Source organism: Gracilinanus agilis, chromosome 2 (assembly GCF_016433145.1).
Source record: "Gracilinanus agilis isolate LMUSP501 chromosome 2, AgileGrace, whole genome shotgun sequence".
Lineage (NCBI taxonomy): Eukaryota > Metazoa > Chordata > Mammalia > Didelphimorphia > Didelphidae > Gracilinanus > Gracilinanus agilis.
In genome coordinates, this window is record NC_058131.1 from 263,758,916 (window position 1) to 263,782,900 (window position 23,985).

At 41.9% G+C, this 23,985-nt stretch overlaps 1 protein-coding gene across 2 annotated transcripts; it reads left to right on the forward strand.

The window, feature by feature from the left end:
* Positions 1-632: 632 nt before the first annotated feature.
* Positions 633-23,585, forward strand: OGFR (opioid growth factor receptor). Of its 2 annotated transcripts, XM_044663875.1 has the most exons (8): positions 633-824; positions 6,063-6,200; positions 10,584-10,652; positions 13,469-13,547; positions 15,052-15,130; positions 18,739-18,805; positions 20,973-21,121; positions 22,245-23,585. In XM_044663875.1, exons 1-8 carry the CDS (start codon positions 696-698, stop codon positions 23,461-23,463), a joined length of 1,929 nt encoding a protein of 642 aa, XP_044519810.1. In that variant the 5' UTR covers positions 633-695; the 3' UTR covers positions 23,464-23,585. The 2 variants fall into 2 exon arrangements, with proteins under 2 accessions (XP_044519810.1, XP_044519811.1); XM_044663876.1 differs by lacking the exon at positions 6,063-6,200 and having other exon boundaries at positions 22,245-23,578.
* Positions 23,586-23,985: the final 400 nt, after the last annotated feature.

A 23,985-nucleotide genomic window follows, 5' to 3' on the forward strand; every position in this document is an offset into this window, starting at 1 on the left:
ATGAATCCACGGGTGCCGTCTCCTCATTCTTTTAATATTCCTTATATACGGATGTAACGTTCAGGATCTTTATTGCCGACTCTCACAACCGGACTGAGGGACTGAACCACCTCCTTTTCTCGAATCCACGTCCTTGACGACGTTTTTACGCCACTTCTCAGCGCCCTAGTCAGGTCTAGCACGCTGTATGCTTAATTCCATCATGGATTGTAACATTCTTGAAAATCCTAAACCAAATTCTCAACCCCCTCCCCCAAGCAGTGTACTAACTAATTGATAAACAAATATCATAGCAAACAACTGCAATCTAAAGGGGAAAACGTGCCACTGGTCTCCGAATTATATTACAACCAGGAGTTAAGCTAGAGGCTAGAGGCGAAGGAGGCGGAGCAAAAGGACCCGAGCACTCGAGGAGGTTTGAATACAATGAACCCCGCCGGCTCTCCCCACCCCAGGGGCGGGCTCAGGCTGCGCCTCCCCCGCGGCTCTCCTTTTAAATCTCCTCCCCCAGTGCGTCCTCCCTCCTCCTTTCGCTTTCGTTTCCGCTGCTTCTCTTTCCTTTCCTGCCGGCCTCTCTCCTCCCCTCGCCACCCCAGCCTACCTCCCTTGAACCCTACACACCTCCGCACCTCAGCGTCTTCTCCCGCTCCCTGTTCCGGTTGTGACCCAGGCTTTTAACCTCTGCTGCACAGAGCATGGACGACGAAGACTGCGATTCGACTTGGGAAGAAGAGGAAGAGGAGCAGGAAAAGGAGAAGGAGGAGAGGAAGACCAGGGAGGAAGCGAAGCCGAGGCTGCAGCAGCGCGGGAACCAGGCTTTCCAGGTGAAGCCCTTAGGAGATGGCCAGGGCCTGTGGAGGGCGGGAGTCTCCAGGAGCTTGCACTTTGTCCAGAGGGCGTGGGGCCGAGAGAGATCTAGAGAGTGGACGAGCGAACTAAAGATCCTTTCTATTCCTGCTGTTCCCTACCCCCAGCTTTGACCCCAAACCTCCCCGAGCCCTCGCGCTGTCCCTGTCCCCACTTCCGCCGCTAGCCCGCCTTTATCTTTTAGCCGGGAGTAGTTTGGGCTCTATAAGGCGACTAACCAAATTCACCCTCCGCGGTCAAGCGGTACTCTTTAGGAGGCACTTGCCGCCCAGGTTCATGAGCTTCTTTAAGATGTTCTCTGCCCCCCCTACCCCCCACCCCCCGGGAACCGGCTTTCCTTGCCCCAAACCCCTCACCCCCACCCCCAGCCTACCCCGAGAGCTGGTTGGAGCTACGGGAACAGCCATGGGCTACTCCAAACCCACGCACCGCCCCCAGTCCAGCTCCTCCCATCGCGGAAGCCCTGGCCCTGGACTCTTCTCCGACTTTTCAGGTCTTGCTAGTGAAGTTAACTTTTTCTGGACAGTTCGGGGTTTTTTTGGTGGTGGGTTTGCCTCAAGGAATTTGGGGACTAAGGGGTCCCAGGATAGGGTCAGAAACGGACTTCAGAAACTGTGTATGTATGTATACATGTCTGCCTGTATGTTAGTACTCATATGCTTAGGAGATATAGAAACGAGTTAAGAGAGTGGATGTTTTAGGGCTTCTGCCTTACCACAAATCTGTGTGACCTCGAGAATGTGGCAGATCATAATCTGAAAGTCTAGGAGGTGGGTTTTTTTTGTTGTTTGTTTTTTTCAGTCCTCATCCTTTGTAGCCTTTGACACAGTTGACCTCAATTCCCTCCGTCCCTTGGCATCCTAGACATCATAGAATTCCAATTCCATCCAACACTCTTTTCTTAGGTCTTCTAACTTCAAAAGCCATACCTGAGCAGTAGAATATGGGTCTTTCCCAAAGGTCTGGCTCTCCTCTGTTCTTTTGCAATCTCATTTACTTCCACAACTTCAACTGTACCATCTCTATCCAGATGATCTGAATTTGTATTTTTAGCCTTGACTTCTTTTCTAAGCTCCAGATTCAAATCTCACACTTCCCACAAGACACCCTGGCTCATTCCTACTGATTCCTCAGACTCAAAATGTCTCAAACATCTCATTTTGTTCCTCAAACCTATTCCTCTTATTGGCATCACTATTTCTGTCAGTACTGCCATTCACTCAGGCTTCCATGTTTGAAACCTCTAGTATTTTCTTCTCTTTCTTACATTAACTCAGATTCAGACAGTTCTCAAGTCTGTCTCTCTCATCACTCCCTTACTATAAGCTTACCATAGCATCCTCCAATCCATCTTTCATTATGATGATAATCTTTTCCTGTACAAATCTACTTGTGTCTTTCCCACTAAAAAGTAGTTGCTATTTCACTTTTGACCATCAAGTAAAGTTCAGAAACCTTTGCCTGTCATTCAAAGCCCTTCACAGCCTGATGCCATCTTAACCTTTGCTGCCCTTTTTCATATTATTGCCCTCCACTCATTGGTCACCCTAGTTGGACTGCTGAACTCCTTTCTCCTTTAAATGCAAAATGCACTTTACCTTTTCTGTGTTTTAGCTTGTGCTGGCATACCTGTGCCTAAAACATCCCTTCCCTGCTTTTTGAATTCCTACTGATTCTTAGAAGTACAAATTATTTATCATTCATTCCATAAAAATCTTCCCTCATCTTCCTGGGCCTCACTAATAATTTTTACCCTTCCAGCATACTTAATACATACTACTATGTGTTATAATTGTCTTTATTGGTATTTGATTCTCCTAAAAAATTTATGAGGATGGGGACAATGTCTTATATAAATTTTGTCTCCTACAGAGTTTAGCGCAGTGCTCTGCACACTGTAGGCCCTTACATACTTGTTTTTAATAGATTTTAAGCTGCAAAGGACCTGAGAGACCATCTAGTCCAACATCATTTTAAAAGATAAACTACAGTCTGAAAGGATAATATGACTTGCCTGATATTGTAGAGTTAAGTCATTCTGAGATCTAAATCCAGGGCTTTGGACCCTATACCCACTCTACCATGTTGTACCTCTTTGCATCTTAGTCTCCTCCCATTTAAAATTAGTTTGGACTGAATCTTCTCCAAGGTTCTTTTACAATCTGTGTTTATGATTTCTAGACGCCAGGGTCATCTTTTTAAATAGCAGTGATCGCTCCAGAAGGCTGGGGAGGGCATTGGGAAGAATCTGTATTGACCCCAGGATTTATCCTGGAAATTGAAGCACCTTGAATTATGTGCTTTCTTCACAGCAGTCTTTAAAGTTGGTTGGTAAGTAGTTATTATCCACATTTTACAAATTAAGAAACTGAGGCACAAATCAAGTCAGTGGTTATTTTGTTATATCATTCATTCTGTCACATGCTCTTTTGTATCTCATTCTCCTGTCACAATAAAAGGACTTGTTTTCTATTCTATTTCCGTGGACTTTGAAGAAAAGAAATCTGTAGGCCTAAAGGAAAAAGAAATGGAAACTTAGTGGGGAGGGAGTAGCCAGCTTTCCTTTTGGTTTCTCCAGTTTCCCTTTGACTCACCCTCTGACTATCAGTTGTCCAGTTCTAGAAGTTGAATTAGAAAAGTTATTTCCAAAAATAGCCACTGTTTTTAGTTAGCAAAATTAACTTGGTTTTTAGAAGACAAGAAAATACAACTCTAGTCACAGAATGTCAGAGCTGGAAGAGTTAAATACCTCAGACCTTCAAATCTTTGTTAAATAATTATTTTTGTCCAGAAGCCTGTCCTTATTCAAGGGAATACCTAGATTTAGGTTCTGCCTTTAAAGTACTTACTTATTAGTTCAGGAAAACACTAGCCATACTTTAATAAGCTTGTTCCTTTTTGTCCATTTTCCCCAGCTTCTTTCCCTACGCACTTTCTTCAGATTTGAAACAATGACATGTTTAAATCATTCTGTTATTGCCTCAGGATAAGATATGTTAGTATACCCTTCCTGGGCTCCATTCCCCACCCTTGGATCCTACTGTCCAAAATGTTCTTTTCTGGCTGACCCTCCTGATATGTATTCTTATTTCTCCCATTAAAATATAAGCTCCTTGAGATCAGGGACTGTATTTTCTTTTGTATTTATATCTCTAGCCCATTACATAGGACTTAACAGATATTAAGTGGGGGCAGCTGGATGGCTCAGTGGATTGAGAACCAGGCCTAAAACCAGAAGGTCCTAGGTTCAGATCTGGCCTCAGACACTTCCTAGCTGTGTGACCCTGGGCAAGTCACTTAACCCCCATCGCCTAGCCCTGTAACAAATAAAATTAATATAGAATGATATATATAAAAGATATTAGGGTTTAAAAATTAAAAAAAAAAAGAGTGAATGAGAGCATTTAAAAAAAAAGATATTAAGTGTTTAATGAACGCTTTTTTTTTTCATTCATTCACTTCATAAATGTTCCTCACTTCTGCCATTCTCCCATAAGACAGTGTTACAATTTTCTCCGTGAGGGCAGGAAAATAATAAGCACTTAAAGAAAGAACTGAAAGAATCTTCTATATCACCTGAACTCCCCTCGTTTGATGGATCTGGGTACCAAGGTCCAAAGATTACCCTAGATCCCCCAATTTGCTGTAGTACTGAAGCAGAGACTAGGACCTTTGTTAGTAAACTTTCTCTTATATCAAGGTGGCTCATTCATTCATTCATTCATTTATTTAGGAAACATTTACTGTGACATATATGTGTGTATGCACACACACTTGGTGATAAAGAAAATTAAAAACCGTAGGCATGTATAGAATACATACATATAGTAGGTATTCAATAAAACTCAATTTACACATAATTGTACACATATGTGTGCCTTATTTAAAGGAGTAAAGGGTACAGGAAGGAGAGGGTGGTAACTGACTGCCCTACGCCAAAGGTGATAAGAAAGTTTGGAAAGGATTCAGCTCTGTCCCCCCTACAGAAAGGATGGAACAGAAAGAGTACCTGCCAACCAACTCTACATTCTACCGCTACAACCACTTCTGTCACAAGTGTCCCTTGCACATGCCTTTTTTAGAGGGAGCATGATGTGATGTAAAGGGCAGTAGACTAAGTCAGGAAGACCTGTGTTTAAATCCTGCTTCAGGCACTAGCTGTATGCCCCTAAGCTAGTCATTTGAATTTACTCAAACTCAGTTTCTACCTCTATAAAATGAAGGGCTTGGGTTCAATGGTTTCTAAGGTACATTCCAGCTCTAACTTTATGATTCTATAACTCTACTCTCGAGGACCTTCATTCCAAAGTGACAGAGTCTTTTGAAAAAAGCATTAGCTCCTTAAGGACAAGAAAACTTAGTTTTCAGGAGACATGGACTCACAATCTCTTAGAAGTGAAATGACCTTAGAGATCATCTCAGCCAACCTCATCCTTTTAAAGCTGCAGAACCGAATTCTGGAGAGACTGGCTTGCTAAAAATCACCTGGATATTAGTCCAGATTCATAACGAGTTGCTCTCTTTTTGAATGCTTTTTCCAACTGGACTATACTAGTATAATTCAGGCCCTCTTATTGGTAGGGAAATCACTCTCCCCCTAAAAGTCACCGGACAACAAAAGGAATCAGGAAATAGAGATGCAAGTTTCAGTTCAGCCGCTTTCTGGTTGTACCACTTTTGATTACTTCCCCTCCATGGGCATCATTCCCTCAAAAGCATCAAATGAGGGGATTGATTGAACTCCATGATCTCCAAAATTCCTTCCAATACAGTCCAGCATTTAGTGAACAAAGAAAGTAAAAGAACCCCTGCTTTCACAGTCTTATCTCTTTAATAGGGATCTAGACAACATGCAGAAAGAACACAATCCACAGAGGGAAGGCAGTAGGATTGAGGAGGGACCAGTAAGGCTTCTTGCAGAAGGTGAGACCTCAGCTTTAGCTGCGAGTCTTCCAACTGAAATGCTCTTATGATTCTAAGGTTCCATGAGTCTGATTCTAAGGTTGTAAAACTCTAATCTGTTCTAAGGGTCTAAGAATCGAAATTGAAATGGTTCTCTAACACCATGGTATCCTCATTCTGGATCTCATCCATACTTCCTAGTCCCTCTGCTCCTGTCATTATTTCATCATTTTTATCTCCTCATGCCAAATTCTGTTGTTCATAAACCTGAACCTGTTATCCTCTGTCTCCAGCCCAGATGGGGCTCTCTTCTTTTCAGATTCTGCCAATATGTGTGGCAATTCTGCAGCTTTTGGACTTCTTGGTTCAGTTTGTCCTTGAGTTGGGGTTATCTCAATCAACAGTTGCAAATGACTTTTAATCAACTAAAGGTTGGTCATCTTCCAATTTTTTCTTTTCACATGCTGAAAACCATTTAGGGCCAATCAAACTCGCAGGTCACATCCCCTCAGAGCAAGGTACAGAGGGACTCAAGTTTTAGATTAGATAGGCACTTTTGTAACAGTTGATCGAAATGACCAGGGCATTGACTGAGGTTTCAGGATGTAGCTCAGTTGTAGAACACATACTTTACTTGTAGGAGTCCCTATGTTCTATCTTTGCTCTTTCAGGGGATGGTGTGGTACAAGAGAAAGAGGACTGAATTTGGAGTCAGAGGACCTGGGTTCAAATTTTGACTCTGTACCTTACATGCAAGTCACTTTCCATCCTGTGACCTCAGTTTCTTCATCTGTAAAATGACTGGGACTAGCTAATCTCTGGGGCTTTCCAGATCAAGAATTAGAGGAGTCTGGCTTTGATGACATCACCAGACGTGCTGGGATTTGTAGCAATGCTGTTTGATCTGCCTTTTCAATTTGCCATCTCCTTGATGCCAGGAAGAACTGAGACACTGGGTTGAGGGGCTCGAAACCTTAAGGGAGTCTCGTTCTGCTCTCAGCGGCTAGAAATGAGGCATCATTTCTTGTTGGAGAAGTCTGAGGCGTTGCCATTATCCTGATGGCTTGTTCATTTCAGCTGCTCCCAGCTTTCGGCTCTATTCTTGGCTTTCGCCCACTCTCTCAGGCAGCCTGCTGAGCCAGGGGGCTCAGAGATGGGGGAGGGCGCACTGACAGAACGCATTTCATCCTTAGCACCACCTCTGCACAGGGGGGCCTCGGAGGGATGATTCCTTCTGCAGGATGGGGAGTGAACGGTAATTCTAGCACCCTCAAAGACCATTGCAGGGAGCTCTGGAAAAGTCAGCGGGACCCTTCAATAAAGAGATGTGAATCCTTAACTCAGGCACTAATATGTTGTGACATTGGACGAGTCACTAGATGGTTCTCTGTGACTGTTTACTGTGTCTTCAACTGGGTTATGAATCCCTGCTTTGATTACCTCACAGGATTCATAGGATCCTATATTTAGAACCATAATCAGCTCTAGGGCATCCATCCAATCGAGTTCAACCCCTATATTTTTTTCTTAATTTTTAAAATTTTTTTAGCAGATGAAGAAATTGAGGTCCAGAGTAACAGAGCCAGGATTTTACCTTAAGAGCGCTGATGCCAAATCATGCCCTCTTCACACTGTACTGTGCTGGAATGTTTAGGCAGCTGGGTGGCACTGTGGATAGAGCCCCGGACTTGGAGTGAGGAGGACTCGAGTTCCTCAGACACTTCCTATCTGGGTGACTCTGGGCAAGTCACCTAACCCTCATTGCCTAGCCCTTATTGCTGTTCTGCCTTAGAACAGTATTGATTCTAAGCTAGAAGGTAAGGGTATTTTTTTTTTTTTTTTTTTTTTTTAAGGAAAGAAAGAAAGACCTGAGTTCAAATGCAGCCTCAAACACTCAAACAAAGCCTTAGCTTTGTGATTCTGGACAAGTCACTTGACTTCTATTTGCTTCAGTTTTCTCAAGAGTTGTTTTAGGGGCAGTGAGGTGGATAGAGTCAGGCCTAGAAATGAGAGGTTCTTGGTTCAAATCTGGCCTCGGACACTTCCTAGCTGTGTGACTGACCCTGGACAAGTCACTTAACCCCAATTGCCTAGCCTTTACCTCTCTTCCACCTTGGAACAGATACTTAGTATTGATAAAAAGACAGAAGGGTAAAGGATTTTTAAAGTTATTTTTAGGATCAAAATGAGATAATAATTGCCAAGTGCTTGGCACAATGCTTTGCACATAATAACCATGGGCACCTAGGTAGCTCAGTGGATAGAGCACTGAGTCTGGAATCGGGAAGACCAGAATTCAAATCTGATTTCAGACATTAGCTGTGTGACCCTGAGAAAGTCACTTAACCTCTGTTTGCCTTAATCCACTTATAAAACAAATGGCAAACTACTCCCATATCTTTGCTAAGGAAACCCCATGGATACTCTTGGTGTGCTGTGGTCCACGGTGTCACAAACAGTCTTGGCATGACTGAACAAGAACAAGAATTAAATAGAAGTTGGGATGTGTTGTTACTGTGGTATCATGGATAAAATGCTGGACTTGGGAGTCAGGAAGACTTGAGTTCAGATTCTGCATGTAATCAATCAGTAAGCATTGTTTAAGCACCTACTTTGTTGTGTCAGACACCTTGCTAAGCATTGGGGATACAAAAAGAGATAAAAGATGGCCCCTGCCCTCAGGGAGCTCACAGTCTAATAGTGAAGACAACATGTGGATAAATATATACAAACAAACTACATACAAGATAAATAGAAAATAATTAACAGGCAGAAGGCACTACATTAATACGGTTTGGGAAAGATTTCCTGTAAAAGATGGCATTTTAGTGAATACTTAAAGGAAGCCAGGTGAAGAAGGGCAGTATTGCAGGTATAGGGGACAGCTAGAGAAAATGCTTGACACTGAGAAAACAAGGAGGCCAGTGTTCCTTGGATTGTATATAATACAAAACAAGGTGTAAGAAGCCTGGAAAGATAATTGGGCAGTTGCGTTTATGAAACACTTTGAATGTCAAACATGATTTTGTATTTGTTTTGGGAATGGTAGGGAGCCACTGTAGTTTATTGAATAGAGAGATGACATAGTCAGACCTATCATTTGGCAGGTAGGTGAATGGAGAATGAATTGGAATGGGGAAAGAGTTGAGGCCAGCAAACTCCCTAGCAGGCTATTTTAGTACTTTAGACCTGAATTTTAAGATGTGAGAGTCAGAGGAGAAAGTGGGGCATATTCAAGAGATATTGCAAAGATCTGAAGTCAACAGACCTTGACCATCAGTTTGATATTGGGGGGCCGGGGTGGGGATGGGGAGGTAGTAAGGCGTCCAGGATGACTTTAAGTTTTGAACCATGGTGGGTACAAGGGAAAGAGAGGGTGGTGTTGCCCTCAATAGTGTAATGGAAGGTAGAAATAAGAGAGAGTTTAGGGAGAAAGATAGAGTTTCATTTGTTCCATTAGTTTAATATGTTTACTGGATACTCAGTTCAAGACACCTGAAAGGCAATTGAAGATAAGAGATTGCAGATCCGAAGAGAGTCTGGGGCAGAGTAGGTAGATTTGAAAATCATCAGCCTAGAGATGATAATTAAATCCATGGAAGGTATTAAGATCACCCTGTGAAGTATTATAGAGAAAGAAGAGAAGAGAACTCAGCAGAGAATCCTGAGGGACACTGAAACAGTTAGAGGGGATAGTCTGGAAAAAATATCCAGCAGGGGGCAGCTGGGTAGCTCAGTGGAGTGAGAGTCAGACCTAGAGACAGGAGGTCCTAGGTTCAAACCCGGCCTCAGCCACTTCCCAGCTGTGTGACCCTGGGCAGGTCACTTGACCCCCATTGCCCACCCTTACCAATCTTCCACCTATGAGACAATACACCGAAGTACAAGGGTTTAAAAAAAAATATCCAGCAAAGAAGACTGAGAAAGAGTGGTCAGATATAGGAAGAGAACCAAGAGAGTGGTGTCCCGAAAATCTAGAGAGAAGAGAGTATTTCAGAGAAGGTGATTAAAGGTATCCATGGAGACGTCAGAGAAAAATAAGGTTTGAGAAAAAGCCATTGTTTTTGACAACTACAGGGTCATTGTCACTTTGGAGAGAGCAGATTTAGTTGAATAATAAGGACAGAAGCCAAATTGAAAGGGGTAAGAGGAGAATGAGAAGAAAAAGTAGAGACACCTATTAGTAGGTGGCTTTTTCAAAGTACTTACTACCTTGAAAAATACTTAATACTAGAAACTTTCTCACTAGCTTTGTGACATTGAACAAGTCACCTTACCTCTTAGCTGCATTTTCTTCACCTGTAAACCTCACAGAGTTGCTTTGATGATTAAAGGAATTAATATATGTAAAGTGCCTTTTATCTTTAAAAGCACTATATAAATATTAGCTAGCTAGTAGTAGTAGAAGTATTAAATGTTATATAAACATAAGGAGAAATCAGAAATAATCATTGTAAATCTATGGTCATATAATAATAGCTAGTATTTTATATCATACTTTGGGTTTGGAAAGCAAGTTTGCAGATATTATCTCATTTTATTCTTAAAACAACTTTGGGAGCTAAGTGCTATTCTGACCATTTTACAGATGAGGAAACTTAGCAGTTATGTGACTTGCCTAGTTACACAGAGAGTTAGGATTTGCTTTCAACTGGACTGTCTTCACTCCATAGATTTTTACCCTAAACCAAAAGGTAAACTATTCTGAGGGCTCTTGCTTGGTAGTAACACTCATTAGATGGCAAAATATTGGTTATAATAACCAGGCCTGAATTTCCTCCTATTGGATTTCATTTTCTCTTTTCACTTTATAGAATCGGATGATAGGATGCCGAAACTGGAGAGCAGTACAGGACATGCAGAGATACAGACGTCAATACCCAGTAAGTCTTGGAAGCCTTCCTTCCTCCCTCCGAAGATAACCCTTTAACACCTATGTATCCAGCTCTAATCTCCTTTATGAGCTCTAAACACACATTACTCTTTTTTCCATAGACTACTCTTCTTGCTCTTCCTTACACATGACACTCCATCTCCTATCTGTGTGCCTTTTACCTGTGTGTCCACCATATCTGCGCATCTAGCTAGTGCCAGAAAGATGTAAATTCAAGTCTGGTCTCAGACACTAGCTGTGTTACCTTGGGCAAGTCATTTAACTCTGTTTGCCTCAGTTTCCTTATCTGTAAAATGAGCCAGAGAAGGAAATGGCAAACCACTCCAGTATCTTTGCCAAGAAAACCCCAAATGGGGACATAAGAATTAGACACAACTAAAACAACTCGTGCCTGGAATGCAGTCCCCATCTCCTCTCTGGGTCATAGAATACCTTGTTTCCTTCAAAATTCTGCTCAAGGGGACACATTCTGCCTAAAGCCTCCCTTGATCCACCCTGATGCTTATAACATCTTGCCACGAAGTGCTTTCTATTTATTTTGTGTGTGTGTGTGTGTGTGTGTGTGTGTGTGTGTGTGTGTGTGTTGGTGATGGCAAACCTATGACACACATGTCAGCACTGACACACGTAGCCATTTTCAATGGCACACAGCCACATGCAGCCACATACAGAGAAGTATGGGGCCACATGCCGAGGATGAAACATTGGCTGTAGTGAAGTGTAGATACTCTGGGCACTATAGATGACAATTCTACCTATATTAATTTACCTATTTTGGTTTCTTAAATACAGTTATATATTACAATTATATATTTTTGTTATTTAAACTATAAATATCATGAAATTATGATTTTTTTTCCCGAAGCGACACACCACCTGAATTATGCTCAGTTTTTTGGCGAGTTTTGACACACCAAGCTCAAAAGGTTGCCCATCATTGATAGATAGATATTTGTGTGTGTGTGTGTACAGACACACACACACACACACACACACACACACACACACACATATTTAGGTACTTGCTATTTCCCTTGAGATAATGTAAATTTCCCATTTCATTTTTGTCTTTTTGTTTCTTGGGCACTATCACTTAACACTGAGTGCTTTCAAGGCATGAGACCAAGTGCCCCAAGTGCTGTAGTTGGAGTCAGGAAAACCTGCCTTATGTATGTCCTATGAAGTCACTTAATATCTGTAAGCTTTAGTTTCCTCATCTATAAAATGGAGATGATAAAAAGCACCCCTACTTCTCAGGGTAGCTGTGTAATAATAAAAGGGCTGGGGCGGGGGGAGAGAATGTGTGAGTGTGTGAGTGTCAGTCAGAGTCTCTGTGGTGGCACTCTCCTCCAGCATTCCCGAGGCCGAATACACACTGGGAGATTTTAAGGGGGTGTCACCCCAAAACTGGGTAACCTAGATGGTCATGCCACCACTCAAGAGTTGGGGGCAATACTTCCCTTCAAGAGGAGGTATGTGGTAGCCCAATCCGATCCTGAATAAGGACAGGGTTCACTCAAACCTCCCCAAAGGTCGGTTATTTTCACAGTGGGTGGTCTGGCTCAAGGATGAAGGCAGCCAGACCAAACTGTGATTCCTCTTTCCCTTATTGTCTCTCAGGCACACTGGAACACAATATGACTGTTAAATGGCTTTTATTATCCTCAAATCAGGAATTGAGGAAAGGGGTGAAGGGCAGAGGGATTTTGGGGTGCTCTCTTAGCTATTCCTAAGGGGTCCATCACTTAGGTTGGAACCCTAATGGTTCTAACTCCTAAGCTCCCCCCCCCCCTTTCCCTTCTATTTCTATTTCTATCCTTTCCTATAATTGTAAGCTTTGAAAAGGGTCTCTCAGCAAGGATGGGTAACGGGTGAAGGAGACTAAGAGATTGCTTCCAATGGAGTCCAAAATCTGAGCTGACTCAATGGTTGTGGTCTTGAAGGATGAGTTGTGATGAAATGGCTGTGATCAGGGAATCAGAGTTTCAATTTCCAAGAGAAAGATCCTCAGCAAGGCCTCTGGACCAATCAGAGCTGGGTTTTCTCCCTCCTTACTCCTCCCAGCCCTCAGCCGGAAGACTCTCTTCTCCTTTCTCCTGGGAGAAATTCCCCAGAATCTTCTACTGGTCTCAACTGTCAGCAACTGTCAGAAACTGCCAGCAGCTGTCCTCTCCTCCTTTGGTTTCATCTCCTTTGCACAAAATCCCATCCTTACAGCTGTGAGGACTAGATGAGATACTGTAACAATGGAATAATCACATAAAGCACTTGGTAAAATTTAAGGCACTACATAAACGCTAGCAATTATTATTAACATTTGGATGTTTCAGCCTCCCCATCCTCCAACCAACTTCCTAAGACTTTAAGTAACCAGTAAAGTGGCGATAATCCGCGTCCCAGAGAGTGATCCCATACCAAGAATTCCCACACAAGCAAAATAACAGGCTCACTTGATGGCTGGGGTGGATTGTCAAGATTGTAGGAAGCAGAGGCAGGTTAAAACAAGCAAAGCTGCCTAGCGTGAGGAATTGCCCCCAGAAGGAGCCAAGCGTCCCAGTGACTTATCCGCTCCCGCCGAGTCTCCCACCTGACTCCCCTTCTCAGGTTGCCCATGAAGTCATTGCTAGAACTTCCTCCTTCCTCAAATGTTCTAGTGTTCTGTTTCAGTACACAGGTTCTGTTCCCTTCAGTAAAACAAAATAGACCCAGGGGCATAGTCAATGCTTGTTAATGGATCCCTTTCGTTTGAGTAGCGGATAGCGTATGGTGATTTGTCCGCCTCTTGACACCTTTTTGTTTCTCTAGGGTTTGACAGATGAAGAGTCCAATGATGAAATGTTGAATTTGCAGTTTTATAAAAATGAAATTACCTTCTCACCCAATGGTATGTATCTAACTCAGCTCCTAACTACCTATGACCCTACATTGACATGAGTCCCTTTCTTGACATTGTGTTTCATTGGATCAACCAGCTATGGTTTTGTTGACATATCTACTGTGTTTTCGTTTTTTTTTTTTTAACCCTTACCTTCCATCTTAGAATCAATACTGTATATTGATTCCAAGAGTGGTAAGGGCTAGGCAATGAATGGGGGTTAAGTGACTTGCCCAGGGTCACACAGCTAGGAAGTATCTGTGGCCAGATTTGAACAACCAGGACCTCCCATCTCTGGGCCTGACTCTCAATCCACTGAGCTACCCAACTGCCCTATACTGTGCATTTTTAAAAGTAGTAAGTTTGGGGGCAGGTAGGTGGCCCAGTGGATTGAGAGCCAGGCTCAGAGACTATAAGTCCTGGGTTCAAATCTGGATTCAAACACTTCCTAGCTGTGTAACCCTGGGCAAGTCACTTAACCTTCATTGCCTAGCTCTTACCACTTTTCTAACCAATTAGAACCAATACACAGCATTGATTCTAAAATGGAAGGTAAGGGTTCTAAAAAAAAAAATTTCTTTCTTTTTTTTTTTTTATAATTAAACCCATATCTTCTGTTTTGGAGTCAATACTGTGTATTGGCTCCAAGGCAGAAGAGTGGTAACAGCTGGGTAATGGGGGTTAAGTGACTTGCCCAGTGTCACACAGCTAGGAAGTATCTGAGGCCAGATTTGAACCCAGGACCTCCCGACTCTAGGTCTGGCTCTCAATCCACTGAGCTACCCAGTTGCAAGGGTTCTAAAAATTAATTGAAAAATAAGATTAATACATTTGTTTGCCTGTTCATTATTTATTCACTATTCCTATTCTAGTTGACATTTCTTTACTTCTTGGCCTAGGTCAACAGAAGTTTAGGTTACCTTTTTTTTTTTTTAAGTAACCTGTGTTAGTTGCCCCACTATAGATTTAACATTACTGTTAAATTTTTCTATACTTTGGGAGAAAAGTATGATGTAACTTTTTTTTTAGTTATGTACTTAATCATCAAATAAAAATATTCCAATAGATAAAGAATATTGTTGTATATATATGTTTTGTTTTTGCAGTATCTATTATATTTATCAAGGGTATAACAAAATGATGAGAGAAATGCAAATGAAAACAACTGAGGCTTTACCTCACCAATCAGTTTGGAAAAGATGAATAAAAAGGGAAAACAGACTTTTTGATGGAACCACTGTAATTTAGAACTTTACCCTCAGAGTCACTAAACTGGCATAATTCTCAACTGGACATACCAAGAACCATGACAGCCTGGAAAAATTTAGCAGAAAAATTATTTTCCCAATTTTTAAATTTTTTTCACAAGCACTCAAAAAAGCCCAGCCATTATACCTGTTTTCTGACTCTTCAGCTAGTATAATAGCTTCAGGTATCAACATGGTAAGGTACTAGAGGTCTAGCTGGTGTAGATTCTGCCATGTAACTTCTGGTATTTATTTGTATATTGTAGGCCATTATATTGAGGACATCCTGAAGAACTGGAGAAAGGACTATGACAGACTAGAGGACAACCACTCTTACATACAGTGGTGAGTGAGGTAACCCTATGCATGTAATAGAAGAGGGAGGTGGTTTGGTTTTGTTAAGATTGGGTCTCCCCATCTCATCTAGGCTATAAGTGAAGGGGCTACTCGTGGGCCAATCCCCCTCTGGCAGGGGAACTTTACCTGCTCTGTTTCTGGTTTTGATAGTTAATCCCTCATTAGACAATCTAGTAACCATCCCACTCTACCCCTTGGGAGCTCCTCATAGTAATGCCAACCTTAGTTCATGCGCTTGGCTGGCTTAATTTACTGCAGCTCAGTTCATTATCTCAAGAAATCCATAACCTCAGTCCTCTGGTAGCAAAGATTACCACCATACCTGACTGAAGGTCTTTTGATATTATCTGGGTACCAGTCCAATGCAGTGAAGGCCCTCGATTAAATCTTTTTTACCTGACCTATTCACTTCTTTCATCCAGTCAGATACTTCCCTAATGATTTGGAGAAGATAGCTATTTTAATTTATTTAATAGTAATAGTATCTCACATTTCTAGAATATTTTCTAGTTTTCCCATTATATTCCACGTGTGAATTCTGTGAGATAAGTAATGAGTATTACTAGCTCCATTTTACAGATAAGAAAAAACAGGTTCAGAAAGAGTATAAAGATTTCTCCTATTGTCATACACCTAGTTAATACTAAAATTAGACCTAGAATCCAGATCTTCTTATTCTAAGACCAGTGTTCCCTCTGCTCTGCCCTCTTAATTCATTAAATAGTGACTAAGTGCCCACTATATGTAGAGATCTTTCCTAGGCATTGGGGATGACTCAAAAATGTATAATCCACAAGTATTTATTAAGTGCCTATTATGTACCATGCTAAATCAAAAGACAAAAAATAAAACTCTCCCTGCCCTCTAGGAATTTACATTTGGCCTAGAAGATAAAATGGACACATATTAGTAAATGCAACATATATACAAAGCAAATGCCAGCTAATTTGGGCACAGGGAGAGAGACTGGCATCTAGGGAGGAGGCTCAGAAAAGACCTCAAGTAGTGTCCATGGAGCTAAGCTTCAGGTAGGCGAGGGAATCTACAAGGCAGAGCTCTGTGAGCATAGTATGGGACAGCATAACACAGTGGCCCAGAGATGGGAGATCAAGTATCTTGGGTGAGGAGTAGCAAGAAGCCCGATTTGACTGAACCATAGAGTATATGACTGGAAATAAGAAGTCAGTAAAGGCAGGCTAGAACATGCTAAGTGCCAAATAGGCATTTGTATTTGGTCTTATAGCCAAGAGGCTCTCATTGAGCAGGGCAATAATAGGATTAGATATCAATGGTAAGGATCCCTTTGGCAGCTGTGAGAACTGACTAAAAAGGTGGGAGACTCAAAGTAAGGGAGATCAGTTAAGAAGTAATTGCAGTTGTCCTGACAAGGTGAGGAGGACCAGAACTAGGGTGGAAGTTAAAGAGGAAAGGGACAAAGGTAAGAGGCATTACAGAGGTAGAAACAGCAAGGCATAGCCATTCTTTGGCTGTGGGAGGGGGAAGAGCAGCAAACCTGGGTAACAAGAGGGATGGTAGAGAAATAGGGAGGTGCTAATAAAGAGGGTTGAGAAGAAGGTACCGGTGATTGGGTTAGGACATGTTGCTTTTGACATGTCTGTGGGATATCCAATTTGAAATCCATTAGCCAACTGGTTATGTAGGAACAGTGCTCAGGAGAGACCAAGATTGCTTTTTAGTTCTGGTGTATAGAACCCATGAGTTACCTTCTTCTTGTCCAGTGGCATGTATTTAGGAGAGATTTCTACATATGGTGAGCATTGGTGTATAGAACCCATGGGATCTTATGGAAGTCAGAAGAGAAAAGATAGAGAGGAGACCCAGGACAAAGCCTTGGGGTAAAAAAAAAACCTCTGGTTTGGGGGAGTGATACACCTGATGACCCAGAGAGGGAGATTGAGGAAAAGTAGTCAGACAGAACCAAGAGAGAAAGCAACAGCATGAAAATCCAGAGAAAAAAATATTTGGGAGGAGGAAGAAGTAGTCAATAGTGTCAAATGCTACAAAAAGGTCAAGGAGGATTAGGATTGGGAAAGAAAAGCCATTTTGACAAGAAAGGGATTATTTGGAAAGAACAGCTTCAGATAAAGCTAGATAAAAGGTTGAGGAGTTAGCAAAGAGCAAGTGGAGGTGATATGTGTGTAGACAGCTTTTTCTGGCTAAGCTATGAAAGGGGGAAGATTTTAGATGATCTCTTAAGGGAATAAGAGGATCTATGGGGATTTCTGAAATGTCTGGGAAAGCTGGGTGTGTTTATAGGCAGTGAGGAGGAGGTGAGAAGGAAGAGGGAGCAATTGCCAGGGTGATTGCCAGAAGAGATGGGATGGGAGATAGATGATCAAGGGTACAATTAGAAGAGTTGGCCTTGGCAATGAAAAGCATTTAGCAGAGACTGGAGAAAAGGAAGAAAACTATATTGGGGGAAATGTCAAACAATTTTGAGTTACAGAGCAGGACTAGTGATAAAAGTATCTGTCCTCATGCCATACTCAGTCTAATTGGGGAGATAAAATAGGTACAGAAAATAATTCAAAATAGAACATGAATATATTAAAGAGCATAGTGTAAAAAAATGCCATGTGATGTCCAGGTGACTGGACTATAACATTTGGACTGTAGGGACAGCTGTGGCTCAGTGGTTAAGAGCACTGAGCCTAGAGTCGGAAAGACCTACATTCAAATCCAGCTTCAGATGCTTCCTAGCTATGACCATTGGGCAAGTCATTTAACCTCTGATTGCCTAACAAAAGATCTACCAGAGAAGACAATGGTAAACCACTTTGGTATCCTTGCCAAGAAAATTCCCTAGGTAGCTATGGTCCATGGCGGGGGATCACAAAGAATTGGACCCAACTGGACAACAACCTTGCCAGTTTGTTGTAAGGAATCTGTGCAATCCATTAAAAAGTTATTAAGGGGGGGCAGCTGGGTAGCTCAGTGGATTGAGAGCCAGGCCTAGAGACGGGAGGTCCTAGGTTCAAATCCGGCCTCAGACACTTCCCAGCTGTGTGACCCTGGGCAAGTCACTTGACTTGCCCATTGCCCACCCTTACCACTCTTCCATCTATGAGCCAATACACAGAAGTTAAGGGTTTAAAAAAAAAGTTATTAAGTACCCACTTACGAGCAGGGCATGATAGTAGGCAATTAGGTGGCAAACTGGGCTTCAAGGCCAAACACCTAAGTTCAAATCTGACACTTCCTAGCTATATGACCTTGGGCAATTCACTTAACATTTATTTGCTTCCAGTTTCCTCAACTGTAAAATAGAGATAATGACACACCTCCCAGGATTGTTGTGAGGGTCAAATGTGTATGTGCATTTGTGTGTGGGTTTTGTGAGTGTGTGTGTGTTTGTGTGTCTATATAGGACAGAGAGCGTGTGTGAACCTAGTTGTGGAAGCCAGTGCCCGTCTGGTTGCAGATGCATTGTGCCACCACTTGGTCTCTCTTGTGGACTCCTCACCAATGGTCTATGATGAGTTATTCAGGGATTCCTCCTCTTGGATTTTCCCTTCCCTGGCCCAACCCCTTCTCCTGTGACTTTGAATGACTTTGCAGTTCTGTTTCCCCTTCAGGTTGTTCCCTTTGCGGGAGAGAGGAGTGAATTGGCACGCGAAGCCCCTGACCCTCAGAGAAATCGAGGTAGGGCATCTCTGCAGATGATTCATGTCTCTATAGTTCTGGAAGAGGTTGGGGGAGAAGCTCTGTGTGTCTGTGTAAGCTATAGAACTTCCTGGTCAGTATAAGTGTCTCTTGCTGGCTTCATGTAAGAGAGGTGTTGGACAAGAAGGCACTGTTGATATTCAACATAATCTTATTTGACAATTTTTAGAGCATTCAGTGTTCTCTGCCCAAAAGAGATATGGAAAGTTCCCTGGGCATAGTTAGATCCAAAAGGCCCATTTTGGAGCCAGGGGGATATGATGGAAATCAACCTTTCTCAGAGATTGTTCTTAGACTGAAAAGCAAACATGGGATGTAGGAACTTGTCCTGTGGCCCTAAGAAGGAAAGATTTATAGCATATTGTGAAACACTGTGGGTTCTAAATTGTATTCAGGTGGGTTAGATTGAAATCCTACCCATGAATGTACTTCCTGGGAGGAGAGGGTTTGCTAAGGATTTTGGGGAGGAAGAAATTCTTTTAAAATACTTTAGGGGGCAGCTAAGTAACACAGCAGATAGAGCACCAAGCCTGGAGTTGGGAGGACCTCAATTCAGATCTAGGCTCAGACCTTTCCTAGCTGTGTGACCCTGGGCAAGTCACTTAACCCCCCATTGCCTAGCCATTACTGTTTTTCTACCTTGGAACCAATACTTGTATTGATTCTAAATAAGAACGTATGGGTTGGATGTTTTTTTGTTGTTGTTGTTGTTTTTTTAAGCATTTTAGAAGCTTCCACTCCTGGGCAGTCTAAACAGTATATAAATGATCCTTATTCACCAGAATAAGAGCACCAGAAAAGATGAGAGCCTGATGCTCCCACTCACTAGCTGTGTGAAGGGCGCAATGTATTTTTCCTGGCTGGGGTGGCAGTGCTTGAGTTCCCTGTGTCCCCAGATTGTCAAGAAGATTGAGTGAGATAATGCATGTAATGTGCTTTGTAAATGTTAGACCACTATAGAAATGTTAGCCATTGTTATTATTGATAATGATGCCATTTATTTAGTCTCACAGCCAGGAGATGAATTACAAGTAAATTTACTTTAAAGAAAGACTGTAATAGATCCACTTTGTCAGAGCTGAGTTATTGAATAGAATTTTAAAAATGCATTTAACAGTAGTATAACAACCCCATCTTTTCCATAATCCAGGCTGTTTCATACCAGTAAGGAAGTTCATCCAATGTAAGAAATTTGACTGCATTTGTCATAAACTGAGCTGCCCTCAGGGATCAAAATTCCAAAACAAATGTCTTCAGAATTTGTATTTGGCAATGTTTCCTGATCTTTATTGCAAAGAGTCCTGGGATTAGAATCTGAGTGTCTGGGTTTAAATCCCGGTTTTGTCATTTACTACTACCTGTATAATTTGGGGCCCATCACCACTCTTCTTTCTGGATCTCAATTCCTCCTATTTAAAATAAGTAATTGAGCAAATCAACCAAGGAGGAGTTATTATGTGCTTACTATATGCCAAGCATTAGGAATAGTGTCAAAAATGAAACTGTCTCTTCCCTTCAGGAGTTTCTATTCTATGGGTTAGAGGATGGTGTGTAATTAGGATTTGCTCCCCAGGACTCTAAATCTCAGCTTCCCATGTTCCTTCTCACGTTACATACTAATGTAGGGAGGATATATTTTGATGGATCCCCTCCTCTCTTGCTTTTTTCCCCATGAATGTGGCTGGGAAAGCTTTCTTTTACTCAAGCTTTTACTTTTGTTCTTTTATTTCAAGTGATTTTAATAAATCTTATAAAGTATAATACTTGGAGTTATTGGATATTGATTTAAATCTTACAGTGGAAAACATTTAAGTATAAACAAAATAAATACAAGGTAATTAATTGGTAGGGAGGCACCAGCAGCTAGGGAGATCTAGAAAAGACTCATGTATAAAGCAGTGTTAGAGCTGAACTTTGAAGAAACTAGGGTCCAAAGAGGTAGCGATGAAGGGAAGTCTATGTATGGGAGAATGGCTTGTGTCCTTTGTAATAACTCAAGCTAGATCTATGAATGTGTTAATGTTTTCTTGATGTAAGATAGAAGGAAAATGGGGAATGTTTGATTCTAGGAAAGAAAATGGGGATGTTCATCCCTGGGAGCTATTGCCATTCATCTTGATAGAGACAGGAATTTTATATGTTGCAGGAATTTAAAAAATCTGCAGATGTCATGAAAAGATTTGTTCAAGCATATGAACTCATGCTAGATTTCTATGGAATTGAGCTGGAGAATCGAGAAACGGGGAAAGTAAGAAAGGCTGACAACTATCAGGAGAGATTTCGGAACCTTGACTTGTAAGTGTTTGGATCTAATGGAATTTAGATCTTGTCCCTCATCCCTCTCTCCTTTTAGTCTCAAGATGGGGCTCTCATACTGCAGAATCTCTAATTACCCAGTATGGTGTGCCCTACTTATAATTAAGTTGTCCTTGCCATTAAATGCAATGCAGTTCATAAATTCCTTACATACATTTTCTAATATTCTGATGTGGAATGACAACTTTATGACATGAGTACTACAGTTATTTTTATCCTAGTTTACATATGAGGAAGAGTTTTACCCAAGATTCCCTAGCCAAGTAGTGAAGCCAGGACTTGAACAAATTCTTACTTCCATGGTCCAGAGTTCTTTCCTATATACTATATCTGGGTTTATAGATTTGGGTCCATATACCCATGGAGGGTATATAGGAGGAGCACCAAATTTGGACTTAGAGATTTTGGGTTCAAATCTCATCACTAAGGATGTGTAAATTTGGGGAACTCACTTCTCTGTATCCTGCAAGATGAAGGGTTTAGACCAGTGATGGGCAAACTACAGCCCCGAGAGCCAGATGTGGCCCCCAGAAGGGTTCTGTCTGGCAGAGTGACATTATTCCTAATCTGACGAATACAATAAATAGGATACAATACAGTGAAACTTTGAAAGAGTTGCCTTAGAAACAGACTGACAGATGAGCATTTCCTTTCCTTTGGCCCCCTCTTTAAAAAGTTTGCCCATCACTGGTTTAGACTGTATCTCTCATATACCTTTTAGCCCTAAATCCTTTGGTCCTATGACACTGGCTTAAAACAGAGAGACATTCCACCTTTGTCTTTCTGTGTGTCAATTCAACTGTCCCTGTTTGTGACTGGGACCTCACAGTGGAGAAGTAAACAATAGGATAGAGACTTGTTTGTGGTTAGCATCATACACTTGCCACACAGCAGGGACAGGATGTCACATAGCAGTAGTAGCACTTTAAACCGAAATATTCAGCTAACATTTATTATATGTAGAGTATTCCAAGTCCTCTAAATCATGCCTCATCTTGGGTACAGACCTTGCTATCAGTTTCTGCAGCTGTGGTTGGTGCTTTGGGAAGAATTCCTATTGTCCCTTTCTGTTCATCCTTGGAAATTTTATCCTCTCTTCCAGGCACAGTCACAACAACCTCCGAATCACTCGCATCCTGAAGTGTCTGGGCGAGATGGGCTATGAACATTACCAGGTGCCCCTGGTCCATTTCTTCCTGGAGGAGACCCTTATTCATCAGTACTTGCCAAGCGTCAAGCAGAGTGCCTTGGATTACTTTATGTTCACAGTCCGAAACAAGAAGGAGCGCAGAAAACTTGTCTATTATGCCTGGAAGAACTTTAGTCCCCAATATAAATTTGTCTGGGGGCCACAAGAGAAACTTCAGAAATATGAACATGGGATTCCACCTTCTCTACAGCAGGAGGACTGTCTTGAAGAAGAGGGTTCAGTTGGATCCCAAAATGAGGTTGGAATAGAGAAAGACCAAATTAGGACTCAGGTGAGGGAAGAGATTGTTGGGGATGGTATGGTTTCTGAAGTCAATCAGATGGACAAGAAAGACCCCATTGCCATGCTGCAGATGTGTGAGATGGGACAGGGAGAAAGGTCAAATTCATCTGATGAGCAGGAAGAGAAAGTTGCAACCAAGAGTGCTGGAGACCAGGAGCCAAGGCCTCAGAGTCCAAAGGAAAGTAAAAAAAGGAAATATGAGGTAAAAAGACTTGAGTCTAGCCAAGAAGAGGAACAAAGCCAGGGCACCTCTGATGTAGAGAAGATTGCCCTTAACCTGGAAGAATGTGCCCTTAACCAGAGCAGTATGGGCTCCTCTAGTGGATCTGAGGAAATGGGGAGCCTAGACCTGTCAAAGGAAAAGGGGCCATCTAGTCCTGAGTCCATGGACACTAAAATGTCTGATGAGATAAAGAGGAGGAAGCTTGAAAATAATGCACAAGGAAACAATATAGAGACAACAGAGAATGGGGAACAAACCACAACGTGCCTCCCAATACCCAATGGTATTTCCCACAAAGCGAAGGAAACAGAAGACAAGAGCAGCATTGGCTGGGAAGCCAAAAGCCTACAAGCACGGATTGTAAAACAAGATGATATAGCTGTAACTTCATCTGGAAATTCCTCGGGCAACCTCTCCAGTGTCAGCATGTCTCCTGACCAATCAGACCTGCAAGAATATGTGCACATTGAAAAAGGAAGTGTTGATATAAATCCTGAACTCAAGAGACCTTGTCCTCTAGAGTCAGCGGGTGCTGAATGTTCAGATAAAGAAGTCCCACAGAAGGCAGAAGATGAAACCACAGTGGAAAGACCTCGTTCAGAGTAAAAACAATAAGCCACCAAACCACAGATAGGCAAGGAAGGAATTTAGGTCCCTGACCCTATAGGACAGGATTCTGTAAGATTCTGGGGTTCTCAGCACCTTTTCATATATATTTGAAACAAATTGGTTGAGACTCTTTAGTTTGTAAGTTTTTAAGCTTTAATGATGTCTAAATTTCAAGGTAGAAGGAAGACAGATGTCATGGAACTCCTTTGTTCATTCTACCATCTGAGCTTTCCCTGAGCAAGACTGGCTGCTTCCCTTTGCCTGATTGATTACATTTGTGATAAGCTCTGGAGAAACTGAGAGAAAAAATAAAATGGGAACCAGTCAGGAAAGAATACTAAGACAGATTTACTTTAAGACTTTGAAATTCAAGTGATCATTTTGATAAGAGAAAAAGTGTAACCTTTGCTTTGAGCTTTTGTTGAGAATAAAAAGCCTAGCTAGATAAATAGCTGGCACCTCTCTCCTTATGAAAGGATTTTCATTGGACTTTTTTCCCCCCTCATCTGCTAAAAGTAA

Bases quoted from the DNA above. Each gene is read 5' to 3' on its own strand.
- OGFR (XM_044663875.1), top strand. From the start codon at position 696: ATGGACGACGAAGACTGCGATTCGACTTGGGAAGAAGAGGAAGAGGAG. The intron at 13,548-15,051 runs GTATGTATCTAA...TGTATATTGTAG, and splicing joins AATTACCTTCTCACCCAATG to GCCATTATATTGAGGACATC. The intron at 21,122-22,244 runs GTAAGTGTTTGG...CCTCTCTTCCAG, and splicing joins AGATTTCGGAACCTTGACTT to GCACAGTCACAACAACCTCC.